This window comes from Pangasianodon hypophthalmus, chromosome 16, assembly GCF_027358585.1.
Source record: "Pangasianodon hypophthalmus isolate fPanHyp1 chromosome 16, fPanHyp1.pri, whole genome shotgun sequence".
In the NCBI taxonomy this organism is placed as follows: domain Eukaryota; kingdom Metazoa; phylum Chordata; class Actinopteri; order Siluriformes; family Pangasiidae; genus Pangasianodon; species Pangasianodon hypophthalmus.
The window spans coordinates 14,429,059-14,448,918 of NC_069725.1; the positions used below are offsets into that span (position 1 = coordinate 14,429,059).

General features: G+C 37.2%; 1 protein-coding gene across 1 annotated transcript in view; it reads left to right on the plus strand.

The window, feature by feature from the left end:
* The first annotated feature begins 2,921 nt into the window (after window positions 1-2,921).
* The window catches only part of cntn3a.2 (contactin 3a, tandem duplicate 2), a 76,372-nt gene continuing 59,433 nt past the window's right edge, over window positions 2,922-19,860 (plus strand). The window contains exons 1-2 of the mRNA XM_026921298.3: window positions 2,922-3,149; window positions 18,437-18,560. Coding sequence (XP_026777099.1) covers window positions 18,506-18,560 — 55 coding nt within the window. The 5' untranslated portion in view covers window positions 2,922-3,149; window positions 18,437-18,505. The remainder of the gene's footprint in view (window positions 3,150-18,436; window positions 18,561-19,860) is intronic.

Sequence of the window (19,860 nt, forward strand, 5' to 3'; positions counted from 1 at the left end):
AGAAACAGCGGATGTTTAGGATATCATCCATCCTCTTGCATGGATCCGTATGCTGGCATTTGGGAAACAGAGACTTAATATCTGCATACTGTTGGACTAAAGCACTTCTGTAAGAAGCTCTGGATAAGGACATCTCTTAAATGCTATAAATATAAATGTAAATGTGAGGAATGCACTGTCAACTGGTATAAAAACCCTAACCTGTACTCCAGTACAGTTAGAGTTAGGAGCTAAATAAGAGGTGAATTTTAGGATGTTTAAAATAATGTAGATTATGAGATAAACAGTGAATAAGTGAACTGCATTTGGTTCAGCCTCAAGTCTTATCTGACTGATCATTATCAGTTAATAAATGTTAATGGTGACTTCTCTATGCATATAAAAGCAAACTTACTTATATAGTATATGCTACCTCTGAGTGCAATTGTTCATAAACACTGATGACACACATCTGTATGCTTCGGCAAAGCTGGGTGCAGAGTAACGTCCACCCACTTAATTCCGATAGGACCAAAATACTTCTATTAGGACCACAGGCAGCTAGAAGTCATTTTTCTTATTATGTAATAACTCTGGACAGCAGTGAAAGACCTTGGTGTAATTATTTATTCCATTCTCTTATTTGAAGCTCATGTAAAGGACTGAATGGTCTCAACCTACAGTGCTTGAGTGAACTCTGTTTCTATTATGATCCACCATGTCTGCTTCAATCAAAAGGCGCAGGTTCTTTATCAGTACCTAGAATAATTAAGACTACAGCAAGGGTGAAGCTTTTTTCCCTTAAAAATAGCTATGGAAGAGCCTTCCACTTAGTGTTCAGGACTTTTTTGTTGATGGTGGAGTGGGACACTTTATGTCCCAGGGTGCCCTCATGCCTTCTGGCTCTGCCTTTTAGTTATGCTGTCATAGATAGACCTGCTGGAGTCCCTGCCTGCACTCTCTCACAATGTACTCCCCTTTAAACCACTGTAGGATAAGAGCATAGCTAATAATCTGTTCTCTCCTTCTGTCGAGCTGTAGATGTACTCCTGCTGCCTGATGTAATGTCAGTGCCTGATCCTGACACACTTCCACTGCTGTGACTGCTTTCACCTTCTGGACCTGCCTGATTTATCCTGATACTTCTTCTTGGAGCTTCTGCACTTGTGAATCACCTTCTGCTGCTGAGGATGGTCCAGCATGGATACCTTAAATTTACCTAATTTGCACTTCCCAAATACAGTTTATGCTTCAGTTTATGATTCAGCAAATAATCTCACATGGATAATGTAAGGATAGCTACTGTAAACATAAAAACTGTCCTGTACTTATCACAGGAATATAGTTATAGAAGAGTAATGATTTATTATCTTACTATCTAGTGTCACTCAGAAGCAGATGGGCTCCCATTTGAGTTTAGTTCCTCTCAAGGTTTTTTCCTCACTGAGTTTTTTCTTGCCACTGTTGCCACTGGCTTGCTCATTAGGGATCTAAATCTGGGATTGCTGTAAAGCTGCTTTGTGATAGTGCCTATTGTTAAAATCGCTATCCAGATAAAATTGTACTGAATTGAATAAAAGTCTCTGGCAACTTGTGTTCTATTAGGGTTTGGGAGCGTTGTTTACAGGAGCTATGTCATGACTCATCTGCAAAACACATACACACACACACATATATACAGTGTACAACTAAAGTATTTTCTTCATACTTTCCTCCACATGAGCTGATTAAGTTAGCTTTTTGAAACATAAGATGTAATGTAACTAAATAATTGCTTGGGTTGTCAGTAATGGCTTCATTAGCAAGGTAAATTGGTTTTGATTTTTTATTAGTTAAGCAACACTAGCTGCAATACAGGCTACTTAATATTTGCCTGGATAAAGAGCTGTACAGCTTCATTCATTCACATTCAGTAACGTCTTTATCCTGGGCAGGTCTGGGGCCCCTCTCAGGAGCACCAGACAAGGCAGAAAAACACCCTGGATGAGATGCCAGTCCATTTCAGGGCACCATGCAACATACAGTACATTCACACACTGATTAATATCTATGGCAATTTAGCATAGAACCTAGAGGAAACCAGGTGGACATGGGAGAACACAGACAGAAACTCTAACCAGGCAGCAACCTGAGATCAGGGTCACATCAGGGACCCTGTAGCTGTGAAGCAGCAATGCTACCTGTTGCTCCACCATGCCATCCTTTTGTACTATAAGTAAAAGCATACATATCAAAATGCATTATCTAAATAAAACCGATTCAAAGTCATCAAACAGTTAAAACATTATTATCTGGCTTGCTGTGCGGCAGGAAAAGTTCAGCGAAGTTCACCTGTATGTGCATGAGTGCTGCAGCCATGTTGAAGGGAAAGAACTTTAAGTCGGTGTGACCGAATCCAAAGTCATACAAATGCCCATCAGCAGTGGGGACAAAATGTGCAAATGGACACCTAGAATCAGTTCTATGGCAACCTATTCGATCTATCAACATTCTGATTCAAGGTGGAAAGTGGTGGCCAACTAAATTTCAGAGGCAGCCAGTGTCACCTCAGGCTTCCTATAGACACGCTAGAGGTTTCTATAGGTTTGTCTGGGTTTATTCCGGTTTCCTCTCACCTGTCAAAACATGCCATTAGGTGAGTTAGCTACTCTAAAATGCCACTAGGTGTAAATAATGTGTGTGTGTGTGTGAGTGTGTGTGTGATGAACTGTGGTGGACCGTTCCGGATAACGCTGCTACTGAAGATGAATGAATGACTGAATGGATGACCTACAAAGATATTATCGATATTATCGATATTATCGGATGAACTCTGTTGTAAAACTGTTCTGGAATGTTCCTGTCAGGTGGTGGCGCTCGCGCTCATTGTGTGCGTGTGTATATGTGTGTGTGTGTGTGTGTGTGTGTGTGTGTGTGTGTATGTGTGCGCGCGCGCGCGCGTGTAGACCGTTTCTCTGGAGCAGCTCGCGAGTGTTTCTGCGCCGTTTTTCCGCCTCTCGCGCACATTTTTCTCCTCTCGAGGCTGAATGAATGTACACGCGGAATGTAAATACAGACCAGGACAGGGGCGACGTCTCTCTGTCTGTCTCTGTTTCTCTCTTTCTGTGGCTAAGTAATTGGCGAAGGGATTGTGAAGCCATCGTTTTGGAGCTGTGGAAACATAAAGGGAGGTGAGGAACCGAGGGGAAAGAGGGAGAACGGGGGCAAATAGGCTGTTTTTTTTTTTTTTTCCCCTGCTCCCTGAGAGTTACCTGTCCGTGGCTGCAGAGGTGAAGACGTCTCGCTGTTCTCTTCCGTTTGCGAAGCTAAATAGCTTTAAAGGGAGAAAATGCTTTCGGCTCATTATCAGTGATATAATGTACATCTCACTCGCCATCACTCGCACAGGCTGAAGAGGGACATTTAGAAGAAGGACGGCGCAGAAGGGTGAAGTAGGCTGCGTTCCCCTTCATCCTTTTTATGCTTGTGGCAAAATGTTTGGAATTCAACACGCAGGGCGTTTATTAACATCTCTCTTCAGCCTCAGCTCTTATATATATATATATATATATATATATATATATATATATATATATATATATATAAAGTATGTATGTATGTATATCTCCCAGAAATGAACGCGTCACGATAGCGTTGTGTTGTTAATTATTCTGTGTGGAATCTTAATAGCGCATTCGCTGCGCTCGCGCTCCACGTTCGAAGTGTGTGTGTGTGTGTGTGTGTTTTGATCATTCCCGTCGACGCTGGTTGACGTCCATGCTGATCCTCCAGAAATGCTGTTTTGTAATGTCCTTCTGCATTTTTAATGGTTTTTTTCTGAATGAATTATTCACCCACAAGGAGCTTATGTGGCAGTTAGTGAAAAAAAATTAAATAAATAAATCAGCAAATGCATTTCACATCTGGAACGTGGTCTTGTATCTTAACTCATGTAAGACTACCAAATGCACATGCAGTGACTGACCTGCAGTGATTGACACATCAGCCTGTTCAGTATAGAGTGACTTTTTTTTTTTAAATTCCTGTCATAGTGCTTGATGTAAAACTTCTCCTGCCGGGATAAAAGATTCGCAGATGTTTAATATGTCAGATATGCTGACATATAAAGATATCCACTTATATGCAGTGGTGCTTTAACTGCAGTACTGCAAGCTCGAGAGGTATTGCTTGAACACTATTATTTATTGATAAGATATTACTACCAAAAATGACACCAGACACCAGACCGTTTCACTGTAATATGCAAGGCTCAAAGTTGGTGAAAGTTCCAGGTCTAGCAGCCACTCTTATTAATCATATAAGGTTAAAATATTCACAGAAATGAAGTATCTTTTAATAGAGTTATTAGCAGACTGCTGGTGTTGAATCTGAATAAATTTTCAATCTGAACCCCTTGTTTCCGTGTTAATGAGAGTCTCTCACCCTAGGCGTGAGGCAGTATGATTAATGAAGGGAGTGTGAATAATTTTAGTTACAGTATAGTGTATAAGAACTCACTGTGGCACTGATGTTTGGTGCAGGTGAATTTTAGACAAGTAAAATGCAGACAGTTTTTTCTTTTTTTTTTCTTTCTTCCTAGCCTGCGATAGTCAAAAGCAAAAGCTTCTTGACTCGATCCCACCGAGCGCATTTGAATGTCGATACAGAAACTCCCTCTGAGTTTGCATGTCTAGTTTAGGTCTCTTGTATTGCTGTGCTGTGACATGCTGAGGCGATAAAGGACGCGTGTTCCTTTCATAAATTCATTAAGCTCTGCTCGGACGGGAATATATGCAATTAAATAAACACAGGACGAGGGAGTTTGTATGGGGTTAATCCTCCTGCAAATTGGGATGTTTGCATCGCACATTGTCATATGTTGTTTTATATGCATTTGAATAAAGAGAACATTATAATAGGATCATTGATGATAACATTTATTTATGTGGCAGTGTCTAATATTAGATGATTAAGGACATCGACATAACTCCTCCTTCATTGTTTTCTAGAAAATTAAAAGCTGGCAAATTTAAATATAAAATGTCTTCATACCTGTAGCTGTCACTTTAATCTTTAATCACTTTAAGCTTTCTCAGTTCAATCTCAATCTCTATCTTTTACGATTTTTCAGTTCAGGATAAAATACGTAGATATGCACAGCAGTAACAGTGATCGAAAAACCTTGTCATTGCAAACAGAAGCATCTGCCTGAAAAAATGATCCAGATGGGATTAAAATGATCAGCTGACTGCAGAATTGGTCAAAGAACAGTTGGTAATTTGGTCTGTAATATTGTCAAGGGAGGAAGGAGAAAAACACTGACATGGCTGGTTTGGACAGAATGAAAATCCCAGAGTAACTCCCGCAAATAATGGAATTACCCCAGGACCCAGTGTAAATCGAATCCTGTATGAATAGGGCTCTACATTACCAACCTTACCAGCCAACTCATAACACTGTATCATTCATAGCTTGACACACTACTTCATGACTAGTGTTTGTAGCACTCCTTTATACCATTTCTCAGACCCTCTTTCTTGTGTAGTCCCGGCCATCTCTGTCAATCCCACAGCTTGTCACAGAATGTGGCCAAGAACCGTCTAGTTTCACAGAAAGAGGCAGTTTGGCAGAAGACCAACCACAGACCTTCTCCCGTAGCCCATCGGCAAACACGCAAGATTATCTTGTTTACTTACCAGTAACTGTTTACTCTTTAAGAACTTTTAAAAATGAGACTCTAAAAAGGAGACTCTGTGAACTTTTTTTTTCAGTCCAGTGACTATGTCATGCTTCAAAATTTGCTTATTGTAACATGGTGTCCAAAGTTTTTTTTTTCACTAGAAACCAGCTCACAGACATGTAGAGAACCAGGTAGACTGCATGAACAAACAACATCAGACGCAGGAGTTGTGGACAGAGCATCCAAGACTGAGCCTTCCCGATTATCTTATTTGTTTCTGGTGATTTGGTGGCAGTTTTAACAGGTTTCCACCCAAGTGAGTTTTTACGAGAAATGTTTTAATGATTAGAATAGTTTGCAGAGGCAAAGCATTTATCAGAAATATTTTCCTCACAAACAAAAATTCAACTGCATTATTATTTGTCGATTCGTAAAAGGTTACTCGAATCTATACTGGAAATGTTTTGACAGGAAAAACATTGCAGGTGTGTCATGTTCATATCATTTATCATGTGCAGCTGCTACAGCAATCCAATAAAACGCCAGCAGGAAAAACAAGATACCAGCGTTGTACTGAAATCTTACGTGCACGTGTGTTGTCTCTATTCCCCCTAACAGCTGTTCTCTTTAATAACTAGCCTACCCTCTTAATATTAAATGTATGTGGGTAGGAAGAATTCTCAATATTGTATTAGTCTTAATAGAATGAACTGTACCAGTTTAAGTCATTATGGAGAATACGAGTAGAGAAATACACACATTACACATAATGTGTAATGTGGTCTACTATGGATATTTGCCGAGACAGAAGAATATATAATGATTTCCTATATTTTAATGATTTAATAAAGGAAAATGAGGCAGACCAAAATGCTTGCTTACATGATAAAATAATAGGGAAAAAAATGACAATTAAATTATATGAGATTATCAGATTACACCATGATGACCAAGTGAGATTTAGATAGATAATAGAATGAACTGTACCAGTTTAAATCATTATGGAGAATGCGAGTAGAGAAATATACACATTACACATAAGGTCTAAGCAAAACGGAATGATTCAAGCCTTGAATCATGTAAAATATAAGCTCATGTAGCGCTGAAAATATTTTTGAAATATTTTCATGGCTTTGTTGTGTGATAAAGTATCAGCTAGTATCAGAAATAAATAAAATAATGCAGAAATAAAAAATATGCATCACTTTTTCCCCCACTATCCTTATTAAGAGTCACAGCATATCAATACGTAGTTACTCTGACTGATCACCGTTATCTCATGATGGAACATTTCTGTCTGAAGGGAGAGCTCTCGTCCGGGATAACAATGCTCAAGCAGTCACTGAATGCTTGAGTATTCAAATATTCTTTGGGAATAAGAGAAACTCAGGACTTCATTCATTTTAATGAGGCAGGAAAATGAGGCAGACCAAAATTCTTGCTTACATGATAAAATAATAGGGAAGAAAAATGACAATTAAATTATAGGAGATGATCAGATTATACCATGATGACCAACTGAGATATTAATTATCATGTTTTTTTCACTTGTGACCTTTATAAGGTGTGTACCTCCCTATTAGTAATAGATATTGGATGTTCATGATAGTTTTATGGTATAAATGATAACTAACAGAATATTGGGATAAATGATGAACAAGGCTTAGAAATGTAGCAGAGCATGTGCTTAATTTCATAATCTCTGTAAATAATGGCAAGTTTCTTACTGTTCTAGAGAGAGAGAGAGAGACAGAGAGAGAGACAGAGAGAGAGAGCTGTCAATTAAGTGCATTCAATTCCATCCTTTCAACAATGCTGGCTACCAGACCCGAGCAGTCTAGGAAACATTCAAATTGCACCAGGCATTAAGACTATTTATTGTTGCCTTAAAAAAAACAAGTTCGGAAATAGCAACGCGTACTTAAATTCTGATTACTGCTGTAATCACATCAGCCATTTCGCCTCTTAGAATGAGACTGAACTTTGTGTTACTAATGGCTAACGCTGATAAACTTAGCTTCCGGAGCTCGCACAGGTCTTTAGTTGTGCTGTTGTGCCAGACTAATACATGTTTGCATAGACTACACTGAACATTCCCAAAACCTTGGATGTTTTCACATGGTTTTGCCGACAGTCTTGATTTTGTTTCTTGTCTTTCACATTGGATGTAGCTACTCAGTTACAGTGAAATATAAAAACTTGGCAGAAGCCTATATCTAGATCGACTTACAGAAGTGCATTGAAGTCCCTATCAATAAACACATCCTCATACCAGTTCACAGGACTAAGAGTACCATCGTCTGAAAACCCGGTTCAGGAGGTTCGTACAATATGAAAAACATACAACACCTTTTTTTAATAACAAAGTGCTAATTTTAACAGTTGGTGAAGAGGTAGGTCTTTAGTCGTTGTTTGGAGACAGCCAGTGACTCAGCTGTTTGGACAACCAGGAGAAGTTTATTCCAATAGCTAGGCGCCAGAACAGAGAAGAGCCTTGATGCATGTCTTCCTTGCACCCTGAGAGACGGTGGTTACAACCGAGCAGTGCTAAAGGATCGGAGGGAGTGTGGTGCAGAGGGGTGCGTGTGACAGTGCTTTAAGGTAGGTGGCTGCTGGTTCATTTTTGGCTTTGTAGGCAAGCATCAGGGTTTTAAATCTGATGTGGGTAGCTACAGGATGCCAGAGGACAGACTGTAGCAATTAAGTTGTGTGTGAGAACTTGGGAAGGTTAAAAACAAGTCGTGCAGCTGCATTTTGGATTAGTTGCAGAGGTCAGATGGCACGCAGAGGCAGACCAGCCAGGAGCGAGTTGCAGTAGTCCAGTCTCAAGATGACAAACTGATGACTGGCATCTGTGATAGAAATGGCCGCAGTGCTGTGAACACACCATTCGAGTAATGAGGAACATATTTGACATTAGAGGTTAGAGGCGGCAGCCCTATTTGTAACCTATTTGCTTAAATTCTGTTATGCCTCTTGTGTAAGTCAAAATGAATAAAGTCCACATGAATAAAGATAATTGTAAGTCATTAAAAAAACAGTAGTTGTTTTTATGAAATTGTGCCCTGTTGGGTAGAAAAGCCATGCAAAGCTATTAGTGTTGTTGACATACATTTGGAGGCTAAAATGGGCATGACCCATTGTGGTTTACTGTGGTTCCTGAAGTGAGGCCACGTCGTCTGTACTGTAAAAATAAAGCCATTTTCTTTGAGAACATTTTAGGAAAAGTGTTTCTCCTCCCATGTGTGTGTTTGACACACCTGCTTGTGCAAGAGCTTTTCATCATAAACTCATTCTGGAGGGCAGATTATATTGTTGCCTTGCTCTACCTAATTTGACGTTTCCCTTGTGTAAGCCTAATTGTTTTGCGTTTATGCATTTGGAAGCAGACAGTATACACTGAAAATAAATTCAAATCAATGGACTTTTCTTTCTGCATACAAATGTCAGAATTCTTAGTTTCTGTTTTGCAATAGACTGTCTGAAAACTGCTGGGATGCTAGATGGATAGACGGATTCAAATCATACCGTGTTCTGAAACCTGCTTTTCATCGTTTCCTACCTTCAGCATTCCAAACAATAGCGCTCGTATGCGTTCATCTGCTCAAGAGCGCCGAAGAAGCCATCTTCTCCACACGTAGCCTAAACTAACATGACTCTATTAGATACAGCTGTCATCTGTATTGATATAAAATGTGTAGGCGAGGAAGAGCAGAAGTTTGATTACTGTGAATCCCTTGCCTTTGTGTATTTTCCTCAGCGCTACGTTTTTTTCATGGCATGCTCCAGTATCTCCGTAGAAGCAGCACTCTGGTGCGAGAAAGAGTGAGGGGGAGCTTGCGAGGCTGTTAATAATGACTTTGTGTCATAGCAGACATGAAACTCTCGCTCATCACAACCTGAGATTTATTTCGATAGCTCCACTACAGCTATTACTCACAGTCACTGAGTGGTCATCAAAAAATAGCTCTATTGGTACGAGCCTCTCCTACAGAAGAGGTCAGGTTTGTGTAGTGCTGTTGTGAATTTATATCCGTGGCAACAGCTATTGGCTATTGAAGTTACATGTTGATGTGATATGAAATCACCCTCTTGGTGCATTAAACAGACATAATAGATATTCATTGCTCATTTTGGCCTAGTTTCACGTGTCATCGAGCCAGTAAAGGAAACAAAAGAATACATATCTCTCCTCACCAAATTGCACTTGTCAATTGAGTAAATGAGAAAATCAGTCTCTTGCACACGGCCTTATTCGAGTGCCAGTATTGCAGGACACCCAGCAGTCTGATCAATCGTGTGAATTATAAAGAATAGGGTGTGTTACATCAGTAATGTTTTGGAAGCAACCCAGTTATTAACTAATCTATACAATGTTTTTCTGGATAAAATGGAGGTAGAGGTGGCAGAGTGGTGATGGAGGAGTGCTTGTGGGTTTGTCATCACTCAGTATCCTGGCCTCTGCCTCCTCTGAGCTTTCACTTTCAGACCTCACAGATCTTACACCAAGGGTTCCCAGACTAGGGGTTGCTTGATTTACAAATGGGGTCTAGAGCGAAACTCACAAGCTCCTTTTTTTGTTTCATTCATTTATTTTTCAAATTAATATTAGAAATATCAAAGACTGATTTGGTGTGCTGGGAGTCACATTCAAACAACCTACATTTAAATTAATAGGTTACATGTCGTTTTAGTCTTTTTCACTATCCTATTCATAGTTCAGCAATAAAAATTGCTAATCTATGTATCTCCACTGTTGTGTCTCAAATTGCATGGGCCTACTTAAAGTCAGGTCCATAAGAAGTTGGACATTGACACAATTTGTGTAATTTTGCCTCTGTACACCACCACAATGGATTGGAAATGAAGCAATCAAGATGCGACTGAAGTGTGAACATTCAGCTTTAATTCGAGGGGTTTAACAAAAATACTGCATTAATCGTTTAGCAATTACAGCCTATTTTTCAGAGTCCCTCCATTTTCACAGGCTCAAAAGTAATGGGACACTTGACTGATAAGCAGTTTCATGGCCAGGTGTGGCCCTTATTATATATACCTTTATTTTACTGATTCTGCATAAGGCTGGGTGATATAACAATATAATATCATACTATTGTTATTTAATTATGTCATAACATGTATTTCTGATATATCATGATTTTTTTTTTATAAAATCTTTGCATTTTTAAAAATATATAATTACAAACTGACTGGAAGCAGCTGATGTGATGTTAAAAAATATTTTTTTAAGCAATAGTACTGTTGCTGGGAGTTTGTCTGCAAACCTACAGTATATATTGTGATACATATCATATCTATCATACCTATCGTAGAAATGCCATCAAGAACCATGATATGATATGTTTTAAATCATCTCACCAACTACTAATTCTACATGCATAATTTTAATAAAACTGGAAATAAAATGTGTTGGCCAGAGAAAACCTGATGACAATCCCTGCTGTACATAATGTATCACTTCACATCATTTCTCAGAAACGCTTTAAAAAAAAACACTGTAATTCTACTGTAATTCTATGAGCCATATCAGCAACATTGAAAATATGTTTACGGAGTAATTCAAAAGATTTGATGGGATGTACATTTGAAAAATGATGAGAAAATTTAAAAATCCTTTATTTAAAAATATTTGGATATGCTTTGGTGCAAAAGAAAAAGACCTGTTAATGACGGCCAATATCACTGCACAAGCATGAGTTGGTTCTTTCGTGGCAGTGCCGTACCAGATGCCTTGTGCTGATTACAACATAGCACCCCATCAGAGCAATACTAGCATTGCAGCTAAATTCCTGAATTCCAGTTTACAGAACTAACTTCTACACCTTTCCAGTCATCATAGTACACATAATGTTTCTTCTTCAAGCTGTGAAATATATGGTGTTTACTAATTCTGTGGCACATCTGATCTATCCGGCTATGTGTATGCCCATTCACAGCCTATAAAAACCAAATATGTCAGTGAAGTTTCCTTGAAATCCTATAATGGCTTTAATTTGATTTAAAACAAAGTAGTAGTTATACCTTTTTCAGGACTCCTTGAATAATCTGGTAACTGAAATGGATAACGATCGCATTATTAGTGTGCATGTAAACACACCTATTAGCATGAGTACATGGACCTAAATAATATTCTATTCTAATTATATTGTTATGATTAATTATTTTATATTTCCCAAGTCACTTCTTTTAAAATGTAGATAAAATTAGAGTCAAAATACATAAATAAAGAAATAAGCCACTACGTAATATAAGCAAGTAGACGGTTAAAATTGAAATGGGAGCTCTTGATGTAATTCACCAATTTAAATTGCTTAAATTTAAAGTAAATTTAAATGAAAATTTTCTTCCATATTGCAGCGTACCATCTGTATTTTTTGTCTTCATACTGCTTTCATTTTTATGTTATTGTTTTATTATTTTTTTCTATTGTTTTTTCCCCCTATAACTTAAATGTCCATAGACTTTATGGACATGCAAGTGATTAAAATGAAAATGTGTTAAACTTGCCTCATGTAATGACGTAGCTTCATTTTCACATGTTTTTAAATTCTGTATCAGGCACTGAGTCCTGCTTTCTCTGTGGCTGAAAGCTCAGACAGTGTTGTGGAGTGCATTATGCTCTACATTACCTTCATGATGTAGCCTATTTAGTGAGCATATATAAAGTCATTTGGAATTTGGCCCAGCTGTGAGGATTATTAGCACGTGAAGGCAAATGATTAGCCTATGTGAATCTCAGTTTGGCTGAGAAATGTAAAATGGAGTTAAATATCAGTGACAGGAAAACATTACTCTGGGTGAATAAATAAAAACAAATCTGAACAGTAAGGTTTATTAGAAAACTATGGCCATTTGGAAAAGCATTCACAGTGATTCCAAAAGACTCATAAACCCTCCCACTTTCTATATGCCTTATTTAAAGTCATAATCTACAACAATAACATGATTGTGCAGCCTGCAGTTGCATAGCAAAGTTTGCGGTAATGATACTCATAAAAATGGTGTGGTGCAGTGCGGATTGAGCAGACAGTTGTTAATTCAGTTGTGAAATCAGGGTTACTATCAGAAAGTAACCTTACTTCGTTTTTTTGAAGCAAACTCCTCACTCAGATCATTGAAGTCAGTACCTCTCAGTACATCATAATCCAGTGACATTAAAGTTAATGGCTCAGACAGTTTTTTTCCCTTTCTATCCTCAAATCTCCTAGATGACATTTAGAACACATCAAAACTGTCAAAATACCACATAACTAGCTTGCAGATTCCTGAGAAGACTGACATAATTGCATTGCATAAGAGGACTGATTATCTGTAGTACCATACAGTTGAGGCCAAAAGTCTACATACACCTAGGCTAAAAAAATTCTAACTCAATTTTCATGTTACCATACATTGGTTGTGTTAGTCAGTTAGGCTATCTACATTGTTTCCTTAAGAGGTCATTTAAAAATAATTTTCATTTCAAAATAATAGCTACGAGACAGATTTGTTCCAGCTTTTATTTACTATAGCATATTTTCAGTGCATCAAAAGTTTAATTGCTTGACTTGAATCAGATGTTTGGGGTAGCCTTCCACAAATTTCTCACAATAGTTTGCCGGGATTTGTGCTCATACCTCCTGACAGAGCTGGTGTATCTCAGTCAGGTTTGTGGACCTCCTTGCTCAGACACGTGTTTTCAGTTCTGATGAACTGAAAACTCCATTACTCCACTCCATTACGTTTTGTTACAACTTTGGAGTTATGCTTAGGATCACTGTCCTGCTGGAAGACCCACTTGCTACCAGGTTTTAACTCTCTGGCTGATGTCTTGAGGTTTTGCTTCAGTAGTTCCAGATTATCCTCCTTCCTCATGATGCCAACTGTTTTCTGAAGTGCAGCAGTTCTTTTTCCAGCAAAATACCCCACAACATGATGATGCCACCCCCAAGCTTCACAGTTGGGATGGTGTTCTTGGCTGAGTTGGTAAAAGGGGAAAAGGGCAAAACTACACTAACTCTAAAGGTAGGTCCTTAAAGTTGCACTCCCAATTTATGACAGTTGGCCAATCAGAAGCTTCTAAAGATCATTACATCAATTTCTGGAACCTGTTTAAAGAGACAGTCAAGTTGGTGTATGTGAACATTTGACCCACTGGAATTCAGATATAGTGAATTAAAGCTGAAATAAATCTGTCTCTAATCAATTCTTTCAAAATTACCTCTCATGTAAACAAAGTAGATGCCCTAATTAACTTGAAAAAGAAATGGTATGGTAACATGAAATGAGTGGAGTTGTGAAAAACTGAAATTGATTATCTTTAGCCTAACCTAGCCTATCTAAACTTCTGGCCTCAATTGTATTTAACATTTATGATTAAAATTATTTAAACAATTTTTGTGTTTTCTTCTCTTCTCCATTTCATATTTTCTACACTTATTATTATTATTATTATTATTATTATTATTATGAAGAAGAAGAAGAAGAAGAAGCAGAATGATAATGATGAAGATGAGCATCATGAGTTCATATTTTTTTTTTATTTCAATTTCAGTTCATATTGTCCACCCCAATCCTGATCCATTCAATATTACATTTTTATTTCACATTCTGAGTTTTTAATAAATATAAACTATAAATTTCTATAAATCTATTGTTCAAGACAGAACAAAAATAAGAACTGGCCCTCATCAGTCATTTTATAAATATTACTTTATTACTGTTTCAAACAGTTAGGCAGAATTAAAAAAAAAAATAAAATCACTATGTATGCTCACTACATAATGTTCATAATTGACCGTAATGTTGTTTTAGAACCTGCATATGATTGCTAATTAATCACAAAAAAAAAACATGACAGAAAAATTAATTGCATGTTTGAAATTGTTAACTACTTAAATGTAATGTGATTTGACCGCATTGTAGTTAATACATAATTTTACATTTTAAACTGACATTCATTTTAATCCAAGCCCTTTTTCTTATATAAGGGGGATTTTTGCCTGCAGGAAATGCATGTTTCCAGAGACTTTTTGACAACTAAATATATAACATGGGGTCTTAAAACAATTTTTGCTGCAGAAAATGTAAGTTAAGATAATACTACATTGCCTCCTCCAAGTTACTGTTATGTCCTTTTTCATTTGGCCTGAAATCAAAATGTAACTATCATAAGCAGTGTTTTTTTTTGTTTTTTTTTTTGGCTTTGTAACTAGGCCATATTGTTCATTTCAGTGGCTGCTCTTCCAAATGGTGCAGTCAATACCAAAGCAGTGTCCAACAAAACTGTGTGTGTGTGTGTGTGTGTGTGTGTTCTGAAGCAATGTTTTGCTTCTGTTGCATAAACATTCATTTTTAAAGGTTATTAGTAAATTATTGTGTATGGCAATCGCATGTGATGAAAAAGCAGACAAAGGCGGTCGATTAATGCAGAAGGAAGCTTGATTTGCTTTCAAAAGTTAATATATATCCGGGAAACACAGGTAATGTGTTTCATCATTTTTCATAGTTGCATTGTTTTAATGCAGATTATCCAGCTAGAAAAGACAGATGTAGATGATGAAATTGGACGAAACTTCTACAGTGTTGCTTGCTTTGACATGTTTTTTTTTTTCTTAATGTAAGTTTATGCGACAAACGTGTAGAAAATATTATGACTTGCCTCCAGGTAATTTACAGTCAACTCCAGAATTATTGACACCTACCGTGAAAATGAGCAAAAATGAATAACAGACACAGTGAGTGATATTTTGGGCTTAAATAAAGTTGTTTCTTAAGAAGTAGTGCCTGTGTTTCTCTTTAGCACACTGGTTTCAGACTTTGCACTGCCACAATTAATATTCGGTGAAGCAGCGAGGTTCTTTAAAGTTTGTCAAAGTTAGAGACACTTGTATGTGGATCTTAGACCAGTCCAATTCTTCAGGGGTGTCAACAACTCGGCCATGTTTGTTTTAAAGAAAACAGAACGGAATTTATTAGTTATTTCAGTTAATTTTTTTATTGGTTGTTTTTCCAGTTGTTGAATGGAATTTTTCCATCATGGTGTATAATTATGTATTTTAATATTTATTTGCATCCTGCTTTATCCTTGGAGGTAATCACAGGTGTGCAGTTCAACAACTGAAAAATTCATGCATTGGTATAATAATTGCAAGACGTCTATAAGCAAATCACAGATATTAATTTTATAACAAACAAACAAACAGATAGATAGATAGATAGATAGATAGATAGATAGATAGATAGATAGATAAAATGGTTAAAAAAAACCATGATTTTTCCTTGCATGTGAGTAGGGTCTTTTTCACATTCATGTTACTGACCACAAAAATGTTTGTTATTTAAAGTGTGGCCCAATATATATCTCTAGTTTAAGCACTGCTTAGACTTGCAGAGCTGGGAACAATATCTGGAATTAAGGATAGTAACTGTGCCACTTGCCATTCATGACATGCTTCCTCACTTCATATTGGGTGAGAAAAGTGGCAGAATCTCTTTCCTCTTCGCTAGATAATTTATTAGCTGATCAAATATCTGCATTGCCATGTGTCTCAGAGGGCACTCAGGGGAGAATAAATACTCTGCTGCATGGTTCTTCCAACACGACTTTAGAAGCATTGTAAATAATAAATATAATATGGAAGAGTTTTTGTTGTTTGACTAATACTGGCATTGTTGAAATGCTGAACTTGACAAATAAATGATGGTGAAATATATCATTCATGGATTTGCATAAATTTACACATCAAAATTGTGCATACACAGCACATTGCTCATAAATTAAAGTAGTGTTTCTCAATTCTCGTCCTGGAGTAGCATTGCGTTGCATATTGTGGTGTTTTTCCTCCTCCATCTCACCCAGTCCAACTTCATTTGAAGTTTGTTCATTAACTGATTGGTTGAACAAACCAAAATATGCCAGACAGTGGTACTCCAGTGTGTGTGTATATATTCATGGATATGTGTATATATATGTATATATATATATATATATATACACACATACAGTTAGGTCTGGAAGTATTTGGACAATGACCGAGTTTTTGTGATTTTGCCTTTATACACCACCACAATGGATTTGAAATAAAATAATCAAGATGTGATCGAAGTGTAGGCTTTCAGTGTAGGCTTTTATTTTAAGAGGTTCCACAAAAATATGGCATTTACCATTTAGGAATTACAGCCATTTTCAACAAAGTACCTCCATTTTCAGGGGCTCAAAGTGACATAATTGTAAATATAACCATAATGTTAATAGTTGGATGAAAATCCTTTGCAGTCAGTGACTGCCTGAAGTCTGGAGCCCATGTTCTCAAAACTCAAATGCTGAGTTTCCTCCCTGGAGATGCTTTGCCAGGCCTTCACTGCAGCCACCTTCAGTTGCTGCTTGTTTGTGGGTCTTTCTGCCTTCAGTCTTGTCTTCAGTAAGAGAAAAGCATGCTCTATTGGGTTGAGATCAGACGACTGACTTTCCATTTGTCAGACGACTGATATTCCATTTGTTTGCCTTCAAAAAGTCTTGAGTTGCTTTCGCAGTATGTTTATATGTTAACTGTATATATGTATATGCACAAGTCCTGTTTGGAGTTTGCTTCTGTAACATGCCTACAAGATGTTGTTTTGCAGCAGCTTCAAGTAAATTGACCTGAGCTTACTCCTTTAATAACTGAAACTGTAAATTGGATTCTCTGTCCTCTGTTCACTTTGCAGACATTAATATGACGAGTCACACAGCCTTTCCACAGCTCGTAGCTGTGAGCTCAGCTCTAGAACTGCTTAGTGAGAAGAAACATGACATGGAGTATTCATGGAGTGTGTTCACAGGAGGCCCAGAGCATGTATATCCATTATTACTTGCTTACCCTGACTCAAAGCATCATAAAACTTGAAAGACTAAGGAAGACATTCTAGAGAGTTACGCAACGCCATAATTTGACAATTTCCCTTCAAACAGTGCCTCACTAAGCCTGTACTGTCTGGGGATTATGTAGGTTTGAGTTGAGTGTGTGTAAATGTATGTGTGTGTGTGCCTTAGCAAGATTTGTTGGGCTAAGAACTGGATCACCTGAGATCCAGAGAATAAGGAGAATCTAAGATCCCACAGTGTTACAAGTGTTATAACTTGGCTTTCAATCAGGCGAATGGCCGAGTGTGCTTGAAAGTGATGTCACAACAGTCCTTGCTAATGTGTACACGGGTGGGAATGTGGGGGCGGGCTCAAGGAGTGAAAAAATTATTCAAATCCTATTCAGCTCCACCTATGTATCTGGTAGAGACCTAATCTTGACAAAATTTTGACAAATATTGGCTAATCTTGACTAATGCAGCTTTAAGGGTTTTGTAGGCTAGACCACTTCAGTTCAGTTCTGGTGTCTCTTCACTGTTGGTTGCTGCCATGCCTCACAAGCTAATATCTTATCTTACAAGCTAATCTTAGAATACATGTTATATGTGGAGGTAGCAATGTGTTAAGCATCATGCGTAATATGAGTCTAATTTCTCTTTCATTTTTTTTCCCTCAAATTCGTCACTTTCTTATGAAAGATAACAGACTTGTTTGTCTTTGTAGTTAGTACGTTGTCCATATTAGTTAATTTAGCAGCTTTATTATTAACATTATTAGTGAGTGACATTATACTATTAGTTATTATTAATATATTATCATTATTATATTATACTATTACTATGCTATTGGGAGGACTATACTATTATACTATATGATTTATAATGAGTATATGATATATAATAATTTTATGACATATTTCATCCCTAATATTTTTTAAAAACTTTGTTTTGCAGGTCAGGCATTTCTCAGGTCAAACAAACCTACTGGATGCTGGAAATCTCACGCGCCTCCGGAAGCTGAAGATGAAGTTATTATGGAAACCGTTTTTGCTGCTATCAGTCATGGAGTGTCTTACAGGTACATGAAGTGTTCAGTTTCACTTTTGGGAAATTTGTGCTGTGTCTATGTCAACTTGGCAATAAAAGATAAACTGTAACAATAGAAAGTTATGGGCAGGGGGGAAATTTGTACTTATAGTATAGCTGGAAAGGCTCTATAGGCTTTGTTCTGTAATGCAGAGGATTGATCTGAAACTCCTACTGGGATAAACTCCTTAACAATAAAACTATTTGATGAAGCAGAGTATGTCAAACATAAAATGTATCTTTCTGTCTTTCTTAATGTAAGTTGATATTATGTCTTTCTGTTTGCTCAATTTAAGTCGATATTGGGATTTTCTTGCTTTAACCTCAAATACTGCAATGCAAGAATGTTCCAATTAGGGTAGAGTGAAGGAACGCCGAATGATAAACTGAAAACATTTAGCAGGAGATTATTACATTACCTAATTTTTTATTATTATTTTAAAATGCTCTACCTAGGATATAACTTGTGTGGCTTGTGTGTACTATGTACAGTAGTATGTCTCTGTCTTACATATTTACTCATTAAACATAAGATTAAAATTGCACTTATAAAAGTACAATATATATATATATATATATAAAAAAACACTGCTCACCATGGTTTGCACAAAACTTGAGACTCAGATGATTTTATTTAAAACTGAAAAGCCGAGGTAACGCTGCTTTCAGTACCAGTTTACTTACATTCTTGCTCCTGTTTTTGTTTTCTTGAAAACTGGCCTAACAGCACTTATCTTTTTCAGTCTAATAGCTAAAGATATCATTTTTAGCTGTATACTTTTGCTCTGCCGTCCTACACTAATGATGTTGCCTGTGCACACACACACACACACACACACACACACACACACACACACACACATTAGACAGTATTCAGTACTTATAATAGTCTAATCATTTTAATGTAACTGGAAAAATGTGTTTGAAAACTTGCTCCTGGGCTGCCACTCTGCAGTTTAACGTTAAAATGGGACACTATTCTAAAAAGATTGAGAAGTATTTTTGTTTTGGGGGCAAAAAGAAGCAATTACATACACACACGCACACACACGCACACACGTACACACACACACACACACACACACACATATATATATATATATATATATATATATATATATATATATATGTTTTTGCATGAATCTGAATGAATTTGAATGCCATACAGAGACAGCCAATGCAACAAAAGCTATAGAATTAGTGCATTCATTTGTAGGCTTTACAGCAGACCTTGAACTGTCTAGCATTTACCCAGCTACATATGCTAATATAGAGGGTGTCGCAGAATATAC